This window comes from Formica exsecta, unplaced genomic scaffold, assembly GCF_003651465.1.
Source record: "Formica exsecta isolate Colony F162 unplaced genomic scaffold, ASM365146v1 scaffold384, whole genome shotgun sequence".
Taxonomy (NCBI): Eukaryota; Metazoa; Arthropoda; class Insecta; order Hymenoptera; family Formicidae; genus Formica; species Formica exsecta.
In genome coordinates this window covers 243,955-255,615 of record NW_021851080.1, presented here as the reverse complement: position 1 = coordinate 255,615, position 11,661 = coordinate 243,955, and the positions used below count along the sequence as shown (strand labels likewise).

The following is an 11,661-nucleotide window of genomic DNA, read 5'->3' as shown; positions in this document are numbered from 1 at the left end:
TTATATAATTTAATGAGGTACAGTAACAATGAAAGGCAATAAAATAATAGTAAAGCATATTTTTGAATTTGTATATTATATTAGGTCGACAGATTGATTAAATTATTAATTGTATCGACTTATATCATTATCACTAAATGTTTGACCACAAAATAATTACTAAACTATTTCTTTATAGTATGTCTCCTATTTTTTGACATACTTTTAGAAGCTTTTGCTTCCTATTTACATCTCACTTTTTTGGGATGCTCTATTTTATAAAATGGCTATTTCTTTATATCTTATTTATATTTATATCTGCCTGCTAATAAGATAATAGAAATATTCTTTCATTTACTATTGTATTTTGAAGATTTTAAAACTCACTAGATCTATTTATGATGACATTATTTGTTGTCCCTTTGCATTGTGCTTTTTATAATCCTTTATTGGTCTATCGGTCCAAAGTTGCGTGGTATCTTGTTTCTTCTCTGGCGCAAATATAAAACTTGTATCGCATAGAGAAATATTTTGCGTCGATAGCATGAACGTCGCATATTTTGCAAAGCCGCATGGAGCGATTTGCTAAAATCGGCAGCCTATTTTATTCTTGTACGGTGCATCACGCATGAAATGCCCGAAAGAGCGCGCCGGATCTTTTTATCGATCGACCTATGATTTTGTTTATTTGAATGAAACGAGCGACAATCATAGATACAACGCGAAGTACCTGTGGCAGCGAATCCCCTCGGATATGAAAGCCACCCATGAGGATCTCAGGCGAATATGGATTGTAGGACAACGCATGTGGCAACGCAATTGGCCCGCAGTGCACGCGGCTCTTAATGTAGAATGGGGCGAAGATGTCAAGAACATTATGACAGCTCTAAAAGGTAAGTTAATATAAAACAATAAAAGATTAATAAAATAACGAAATTTTCTCCATGTTCTTTTAAGGGGACATACTCGTTTGAAACCTCGAAAAATGAGTACATTTTTTTAGATTTTTTTGCAGCGCAACGACTGATAAAAATTGTTAATTTTTTTACAATATTAATACAATATTATTAACTACTTAAATAAAAATTATCAGCCTAAAAAAATTTATTTTTTGAAAGTTATGCGAATATTTGCAGATTTATGTTTTCATACACACCGTGCATGAAAACAAAAGTTTTTTTTTAACACGCCGCCATTTTTTATTTTTAAAAATTTTGAAAAACGCTTGGATAGCAAATAACTATTACAATGTTTAATAAGAAGAAAATTTGGATTTTTGATTTCAGATAGCATCTACAAACATTTTTATGTATACCGTGCAGCCATCTAAAATATGGAGGAGCTCCGCAAATACTCCCATAACATAAAAAAAAAATTTTTTTTTGAGTTGACAATTTTTATTTAAGTTGTTAATAATATTATATTAATACCGTAAAAAAATTAAAAATTTTTATCAAATCATTGCGCTGCAAAAAAATCTAGAAAATGTACTCATTTTTCAAGATTTCAAACGAGTATGCCCTTTAATAAAATAGTAATTAGAATTAGATAATAATAATCGATGTGAAATCATTAAATTATTTCTTTTTTTGTATGTCACTGTGTGTTAGAACTTTTGATATTATACATAATGTCATCAAAGAAAACTGAAAAAAAGTGATGTATAATCTTCGCGATTGTGCAGAGATTATCCATTACAATAATAATAATAATCCAAAATTGTTAAAAGTCGTATTAATCGAAATATACTATTTTCTAAATAATCTAAATTCTAAATCTCTTATTGTAGTTATCATTTAGTAAGTTTTAGTAACATTTGATATTTTAATCAGTTTGATATCATTACATCTTTTTATGTTTTATGTTAAGTACGATGAGTTGTTTTTTTCTTTATTTAGCGCCCTACATGTGTAGAAGCAAAGACTAAATATGTACCTTATTATAATTAACGACAATCAATTGTTATTAAGCCCACCGTTTATACATAATTACCACTTACAACGCCTATCGATAATCGATTAGTCGAACGGAATCTACACAGCCGTTGAAGTTCTTTATTCAAATTTTTTGCTCTTTGTTAAACAAGAGGATTCGCGCTAATTTGGAATCCCCGATTCGCCCCCGATTTTTGCAGACCACGTTCGCGAACGAGTGATGAGGCTGATATCAAAGGCATACTCCTCGTTAAACTTGACGACCATGGCGACGATGAGCGGGATGTCGTTGGACGAGGCGCGACAAGCCGCTATTGACAGGGGCTGGACCGTCGACGGTACTATAGTGCAACCATGCAAACAGATCGACGAGGAACAATATAATCAGTCGGACAAGATCTGTCTGACGGAGGAGCAGCTGGAGAAACTCACACAATTTGTGTCCTTCTTGGAAAATTGAGGGATCTTCATCGATACTTCCCCGATCCTTCGTGTGGATCCGAATCACCGCGCGATCTCGATGACTCGAACCTCCTTTTGTAATCTCGCCTCGTAACTCTATTATATAAAGGAGGAAGTGCGCGCCGAAGGTAACATCATCGATGTTCGTGCTCGTAAAATAAGCATACCTTACGATAGACAGAGAGAGAGAGAGAGAGAGGGATTAGTGACAGAGATAGAGACAGAAAGCAGCTACCCACGCGATTTGTCCGTTCAATCGGAAGGATAATTCAATGAAGCTCCTTGCAAGCGTGGAATCAACAACTATATTAATCGATAATCAGCTGTGCGTACGCGAGAGGGCGGACTGGCATTTGCAGAACGGTATTCTCCGGCAAGAGCCTCTTTTCCTCCCCCCCCCATCTCCCTCCTCCCTGCCATCCTCCTAACTCGCCTACCCGATGTGGATCCCCTGAAAATATACACCGTTTGCAACCGTTCGCATCGCTGTAATTATCAAAGTGGATCGCCGCAGTAAGAAACGGGCAGGTAGCCGTTAACGTTCCTCATGACGACGACGACGACGTGCCTCTATCTAGCTTAAACACGTGCGCGAATTATCTCACGCGTGATTCTTCGTGGTATCTTCGAATCGAAAAGAAGAAACAGAAGGAGAAAAAAAAAGACTAGAACTGTTTCAAACGGCGTACTTTGCTAGATTTTGATAAAGTGTGTTATAGCAGCAAGTGAGTGTTTTTATATTTGTTTTTCTTCTTCACTCAATTTTTTCCTATTCACTATTATTCTCGAAATATTTCCTCTGATATCATATATATGCGTTTCTAATATTTGTTATAGCAAAAATACACACATTTTAAGATATTACGATTTTGCAATTAATCTTCATTTGATTGTTATTCTCTTTAATTAAAAAAGAATAAATTAATTTATATATTACAAAATAAGTTTCGACAATTTGTTCACGAATTATGACGACATTAAAAAATAATTATATAATATTTAATTAATATATATTGAATTTTTGTAGAAATAATTTTTACTCAAATTTTGGCTAATTTAAATTTTAGCTTAACCGATTTTTCATCCCTTTTAGATTTATAACTAAAAGAAAATAAAGGATTAGTAAGATTAAAATTAATTAACGTTTTGGTGAAATCGGTTTAAATCATCGGCAATCAGTCATCAACTTTTATTTCACGCGTAATTTCGGAAACCGCGGTAAATTAAATTCCCGCGGGACATTCGATACCTCAATTCACGCGGGAATTCGATATCTCGAACGGCGCGAACGTCACCGCAGTTGGCGCGCGAAAGCCGAGCGACAAAATTCGCGCACTCGCGGCAGTTATCCACAACGGGTGAGTTACATCACGCAAATTACGAATCCTCATTCGGAAAAATCGGGTGTGCGGACAGGTTTGCGGACGAGGTGAGTACATAACTGCACGTGCCGAGGAGCGACGCAATAATTCTCTACGAAATCGATTCCTCGGGCCGGACCGATCGGCATTGTTGTGCCGCCGATTACGCAATTTCGCGGGTATTCTCAACGAAACCTAGGGCAGGTAGCTCGCGGTCTCTCGTCGGTGCACCGATACTTCGATACTCTTGCTCTTTTTCCTTTTTTTGGGCCCCACCACCACTCTAGAAAGTTGTTGCACCAGTATCGCTAGTTCTATACGTTCTATACGCGCGAAAACACGCGTCTCGCCTACATCTCTCTACAAAGTGCTGAAAAGCTACATGTACGTTGTCGGGGATCGAGATGGTTGGGGCATATTCTTGCACTGAATCCTATTACGAATTTATGTATGGATATATATATATATGTATATATACATATATGTGTGCATATATAAAGTTAAAAGCTAATAATTATGATTAAAATGTTAATACGGGATTCCTGTTTGACCACTCTAGAAAGTTGTTGCACCAGTATCGCTAGTTCTATACGTTCTATACGCGCGAAAACACGCGTCTCGCCTACATCTCTCTACAAAGTGCTGAAAAGCTACATGTACGTTGTCGGGGATCGAGATGGTTGGGGCATATTCTTGCACTGAATCCTATTACGAATTTATGTATGGATATATATATATGTGTATATACATATATATGTGCATATATAAAGTTAAAAGCTAATAATTATGATTAAAATGTTAATACGGGATTCCTGTTTGAAGCACGAACACACGTGCATGTATATGTATACTATATTTAATCATTTTAATCTATGTCCTTGAAAGTCATTTTTAGCAAAATTTTTGAAATATTATGAATTCGAATACGATCAACCTCAGACAACCTTTCTGCATTTTTATTAAGGAGCAATAAATTTTAGCTATTTGTAATTTAATTAGTTAAGATTCCGTTTCACATTGACTATGCAAACTCTGAGACTATATCAAGGATATAAAATGAGTAAAGAAAGCACTTCACAAACACATAAATTTGAAAAGGAGCCTTTTTTAATAAATGTTTGAAAGTAATTCTTCCTTTTTCGTTTTATAAGGGGAAAAAAGAGATAATAAATTCTTATCTACTTAACTACATTTCATCTATATGTAAGTTTGAAAGAGATTTTTTAATATACGATTGAAAATAATCCTTTTTTTTTCGTTTTATATGGGAAAAAAAGAGATGATAAGTTCTTATCTATTTAATTACATTTCATCTAAACATAATGTTCACGTGACACATGTATAATTACAAAGATATTTAATATTGAAAATTAAAATGTAACAAATTTAATATTAAAAGCGATGAACGTCAAATGAAATCTTTGATAAAGATAAGCTAGTTAAAAGGATTGTAAATGAAGTTGATACGTGTAGCTTTTCAGCAGCCTCTGTATAAGCGCACCTTCGTCCGATTCTCACACCTGTGGTCTCGGCTTCGAGCAAGCGTTCGAGAAACGTGAGAATCGCCACGGAAATCTACCGCGTTCGTTTCTGCTCGCGAACGATTGTTTCGATCTCCGCGGTTCGCGGCACGATGCATTATTCGATCCGACCGCGCGTTGATCGCGGATATTTCGTGAGGAATATGCATGCTAACGAGAGAAGTTGAAACGCTCTCGTCGTCGCTCCTTGGATCGTTTCTATTATGCGGGATAAAATGCATATCATACTATGTGCACTCCGGAGTCACGGAGGTGAAAGCCTTTGTAATGCTGCCTCTATTCTATAGAACCGATTAAAATATATATGTTTTTATCGAATACTTTTTATCAGATTTTTCAAGCCGAGTTCAGAGCAAACGAACGAAAAATTACGAAGAAATATCAGTGAACATTAGTGAAGGAGCTTTAATTAAATAAATTTACAAAAAAAATATTTTACATAAAAAAGTTTTTTATAAAAAAAATTGTTCTATTAGAATAATAAAAAAGATTAATGATTAACGGCCTTTTCGCGCTTGTTTGCTGACATTTGTTTATGGTCGTTTATGCTCACTCGCTTGGTTTCTGAATTAGCGCGAATAAAAAGAAATCTTATATAAAACATGAGAAATATTAAATAATATTGTGTGCCATAATATATATATGACTTGTTTGATATACATATTTTTTTTGCAACAAAACAACATTAAATGCAACAAATATATAAACAAGTATGTATTATATTTGATTGTGCAAATATAATATTAATATTTAATTGCATAATTAAAAATAATTATTATCGCGATATATGTAATAATATTTAAGAAAGTTAATTATTAATTGTTATGTTAAATGTAAAATTTTTTTTTTTATTTTTTGAATAATGCCACATTTATTACAGATTGGTCGACGATTATTAATTTTATCTGGATATTCCTGTCAGAACATATTGAGAATCACTCACGCACATATATTACACATTTAATTTTACCACTATCGAAAAATCTATATTAATGTATTTTTTATCTTTTACAATTTTACAGGTTTTATTACGAAATTATAAAAAATTAAAATCCAATTAGATGAATTCTTCTCATATTTTACCTAGTTTTGCAAGTTTTATTATAGGCAACCAAATTTCAAAAATTCTCACTATAATAATTTTCTATAATTCATCTATCTCGATATTGCGCGTAAAATTTCTTAATCCAATACTCTTCTTCGCGCCAAGCGCATCCAGGAAGTCGTTAAAACACGATCGACCGATATATACCGGTTGAATCATCCTAACATAAGCTAATTTTCCCCCGTTAATTCCGACGTGTGAGAATGCTCGTAGAAAAGCGTCCAACCTATCGAACATGCGGAAAAGGAAGGCAACGTTCCCACGCGCTCTCGTACATATGTACGACGAAGCCTATCCTAGACGCGTTGTTCCGTATCGGGAATATATCGGCTCCAATAATAATCGGTAACGAAAAAGTCGCGAGATCAGCGGGGGGTTGCAAACGGCCCCGGGATGTAGCCCCAGACAAGGCCCCGTCGATGATGGGGCCCGACCCCCAGACCCGTTGTATCTGTACTTGTACGCGAGCAGAACACGGGACTCGTTTCCACGAGCTCCTCTCGCGCGCCTTTTCAACGCCGTTCGTTGAATAATGCAGATTCATCCGGCGAGATGATTGCATCGCGATATCGCACCGCGCCGGCCGATACTCTCATTTCGAAGGTTGAAATTTATAATTCGGCTTCAGACACAAAGCATGCAAATGAGAAACATTGTGACACGTTGTAAAACTGTAGACGTATAGACAATCCGGCATTAGGCCATATATTGTTTCTAAACGTTTTGAAAGAGAAAGAGAGAGAGAAGAAAGACGTTGGGTCATTTTCTTTTTTATCTTGCATACATTACAGATACTCGCAATTGTCTATTGTAAAGTAAAAAAAGAAGAGAAGAGAAAGAACCTGACGTCACGTTTCTCTTTTTCCATAAAATCTGACTCAACATAGCAGAGATATATCTGCCTTTTTATATTTATTTATGCAACGTTTCTACAAATTCATGCAAATAACAGATAATTTTAGCAACGCAATAATATCTTTCCAAATTTCCATAATATAATTACCGAAATTTTTATTATTATATTTTATTATTTTTTTTTTTTTTTTTTTTTTTTTTATTTATTATTATTCTATGCCGAGGCGGTGCGGCGGGCGACGGGGAGAGAGAACGATCACGAACCACGCGTTCTTCTGGACGTTACCTGGTGGTGGATACCTCGTGTTCGCGCCTCGCTCGCGGATTGTCGAACGTTTCGCGGCTCTCTATCGGTCTTCGTTAACCTTTCGATGAAGCCACGCTCGCGCGAGGTTCGGGGGACTTTGTTTTGGCCGCGCCAGCTGATTAGGTTGCATTCTCGATTTAGCGAAATAACAGAAGAGACAGATGTCTCTTATAACAGCACATGCAATGATGCCATGATTCTAAGACCATTAATTGTCACGCACATCCACAAATCCGGCTATTAAAAAAATTCTAAGGCTATTAAAAAAATTTCTCAATGTTGGACACATAATTAATACAAGTAAAGATATAATTAACGTAGAATTAAATGTGATAATCTGAGCTGTATTAAAGTGTCAAAGATAAATTAAATCGTTAAGCACATGTGAGAAAACGTAAAGGAAAACATGATCAAAATTCTTCTTTCAAATTAGAAGAAGCCACACATACTGCAAAAACATAGAAAGAATCACAAGTAATTACTTTGATATTTTGTGAAAGAGATGTATGTATATATGGAATTAACGTAATGTACAGCTTTTATACTGAATTTCTTCGACGTGGAGAATGAAATTGCAACCTCGGTGATTTACGAGAATGTAATTTATTTGCCCTACAGCGATGTAATCGAAGTAACTATCAAGCAGCGAAAGAACATACTGATTCAGAGTCTTCGCCGTGAATCGCGAATACAGACATTAGCGGGTGGATCTTCTTGCATCCGTTCCATCGTCCATCATCGATAATTTCGTAGCATGTAATAGGGTAAACAACCCTATTTCAATAATTGTACATCCTCGTCAATCGGAATATTTAAATATAACAGCGGATTCAATTTGTCCTAAAAAAATTACAAAGATAATAAGTTAGTCAAACGTAATAAGATAATATAAGTAGTATATATCAACTATATTAAAATCAATAAAAAAAAGAAGGTATAAAGGTAAATTAAATTAAACTTATCTTTAACACTTTAATATAGCTCGGACCGTCATACTTAATTTTACGTTAATTATATCCTTATTTATGTTAATTATGTGTCCAACATTAAGAAATTTTCTTCGAATGAATTTCTCGAATAGCGCATCTTCTAGTAAGGGCATCCTTGTTTGAGGCAAAATTTATAGTATCAGCCCCGAATTCAGAAATCTTATTAGACGTTCTCCAGACCCCATGTGATTATCTCGGTGCAACGCGACGCGGAATATTAACGAAGACAAGCGAGCATCGTTTGCAACATTAAACGAAGCGAAGGTGAGAGGCGAGAGGGAAGAGAGCCAAGCCGGGTTACCTCAGCTGACCTCCCCTCGTAAGAGTACGCGCCGGTGACTCGCGTCTTCTTTCCCGAGCTCGCTCGCGCTCGCTTGCGGTGACCTTTGCGCGTCGCGAAAAACGCCGATGCTCTCCGCGCGAGCGAGCGGCACGAATCGAACGAACGCGTGATTTCGTAAGTCCCCATCGCGCACACGGCTGCGGCGGAAGAGCCGTCGGGGTGAGACGTCGAGGACGAGGAGTGGATGATGATAATGATGAAGAGAAGACGAAGTGGAAGGCCGCGGCGAGTCTTCGCGACGAGGATTTCCCTTCGCCAGCTTGCCTTCCCCCTCATCCTCCTCATTCGTCCTCGGGGACCCCACGGGTCGATTCAGGGGTGCGAATGGATTTTACGGGGCGCATTTTCGAGAATTAAAGGCGATGGTGTTTGCGACGGCGGTTTGTTTGACACGTGCGGAGAAAAGGGCGCCCAGGTTCCAGAGTGACCTTTTCTTCTTGATACCATTACTGGGTATTTTTATCGCGCGGGACGCTACTTGCACTTGCCTCTAAATGATGTGATCGATAAGAATCTACGTCGCATTATCCGCGCGCGACGCGGATTTTTCACCTAATCGGAGAACGCGAGCGTGGTCCGGGGAGTCGCGGCGCAACGCCGAGGCGTCCAATCACGGCGTGTTTATCGTCGGTCGCGTTTTAGATTTGCAGCTTCGATGAAGATCCTAGCCGTTAGAAGCTAGAAGAAAACATTAAGCTGGGGGAGAGGGATTATGTAAGTTATGCAATTTCAGGCATCGCTCGTTCTTTTCTTTTTTTATTCTTACACTTATCCAATAAGTGTAGGAATAATCCGAACTTTTAATGGAAAAATCGTATAACGTTTACAGTTAGCTATGTATTGGTATTCTTACTTTATTGATTGTTAAATGTCTTGAGATTTTGCATGATGAAAAGATTTAAATAATGTATATACTCCAATTGTTAAAGATTTATTCAACAGTTATATATATATCTAAAATCTCTATATATCTATATATTTATATTTCTATATATCTATAGCTTTTTACAAAGTCTTTACAAATTCATTTTAGATGCAAGATAAGATAAAATTTTAATTAAAATTAAGTATGTAACAGTTGAACTTACATAGAAAATTTAAAAATTAATTCAAATTTTACATGGAATGAAAAATAACGGTATCTTTAAAGTTTACTCGCGAGAATTAGATATTCTTAGACGATTTTCTTATTATTCGCAAATAAATGTAGATGCGGGTTGCAACGTGCAATCTGCGGCTCTACCTGCCAAGACAGTAAGGAGACTTTCCGTCTCTACCGACAATCGAAAGCGTATGGGGGAGTTCGAGCCCGAGACGAATCGATGATCCCCTCGTTGTTCGATCGCGCATACGTTCCGCGTGCACGGGATGCAATTGTGCAAAGGTAACGATCGGTTTTCTTTTCTCCGATGGTATGCCGTGCATACAGAGAAGGCGCATTCTGAGCGCACCCACCAGAGTACCATCGACCAGCATCGACTAGCTCGAACGGGGACAAAGCCGTGATCTACAGGGTGTCCCACCACTGTGTACCGGATGTGCTTTCAGTTACAAGTAGAAAAAAATGGCACTTTATATCTTTGAGAACCGACAATACATTACACAATTAAAATCTTGTGGGATAGACGTTAACAAGCTTTAAATAATTAAACGGGATTATATATGGGTGACGAAGCATTATTTTTTACTAACTGTAACTAAATTGACAATAAGAAAAATGATAATCCTCTTGATGATAATTACATAAGCTGTTGATGCACTTCAAGAAACTATGACTAATTAAATATCGGGATTTTGTAAATGGAAAATAAAATCTCTCCCTCTCTTTTTTTTTGTCATCAGTTAGTCGTGCGATTGGATTATTATAAGAATTTTAATCGAAAATTTGTAACAATTATCAAAATTAAAACTATGTTGTGATACCATAACATCGCAATTTATTGCGAAATATGTGATCGAAAGGACACCCTATATAAATCTACGGTAATACTATGCCGGGTGAGATCGCTATTGCCGTCGCAGGAGAGAGAACAAGGATGATCGCGATAAAGAAACAATCGAACTGCGTCCCGCCCACGGATCCGCCAACATTCAATTGTATCTTCTATCCTCCGACCTGCTGTTGTCCCTCTATGTCCTCTCACTCCCCTTCTCTAATCGAACGTTTCGTAGCATTCCGGCGGTGTAACATCTGCGTAACACTCGTCATCGGAGACGAGATGAGTCGATCGACGTTTGCCTCGAAAGAGATTCTTTGAATCAAACTTTCTGATTCGATGTTTCAAGTCGTTGATTCGATTGGAAAACTCGACAGATAGAATGGCATAGAGAAAATATGAAAGTTGATCATTTACAATTGTCCAAGTTTACATTAATTTTAAAATATAAGGATTGAGAGTTTTGAATGAGAGAAATTGTATTGCAAGAAATAATAGATAAAGCATTACAGTAAATATATGTGTGATTGTAACGAAAAGCATCCGATGTAAAAATACTTTAGTAAATTATTTATGATATTGACTATTATAATGAAATTTTTGGAAACATTTTTATCTTACATGTCGATAGATTATCCGATTCAATATCTACATTATTATCAACTCAGATATAATAAATAGCTTGATCTCGACACGATCGTAGCGAGCATAGATCGTGGAAATTTTGCGGCCATTTAATAGCTTTCCTGGGCAAACAATAAGAGAAGTACGAGCAAATTACGCATCGTGTTGCATAACGTGATGGCAAAAAATATCTTGCATTGTTGCAAAACCGAGACCACGCTCTT

At 36.6% G+C, this 11,661-nt stretch overlaps 1 protein-coding gene across 1 annotated transcript in view; it reads left to right on the top strand.

Moving 5' to 3' along the window:
* LOC115239529 (COP9 signalosome complex subunit 8) overlaps positions 1 to 3,311 on the top strand; it is a 4,135-nt gene extending 824 nt beyond the window's left edge. The window contains exons 3-4 of the mRNA XM_029814094.1: positions 694 to 872; positions 2,114 to 3,311. Of these exons, the coding sequence (XP_029669954.1) occupies positions 694 to 872; positions 2,114 to 2,373 (439 nt within the window). The 3' untranslated portion in view covers positions 2,374 to 3,311. The remainder of the gene's footprint in view (positions 1 to 693; positions 873 to 2,113) is intronic.
* Positions 3,312 to 11,661: the final 8,350 nt, after the last annotated feature.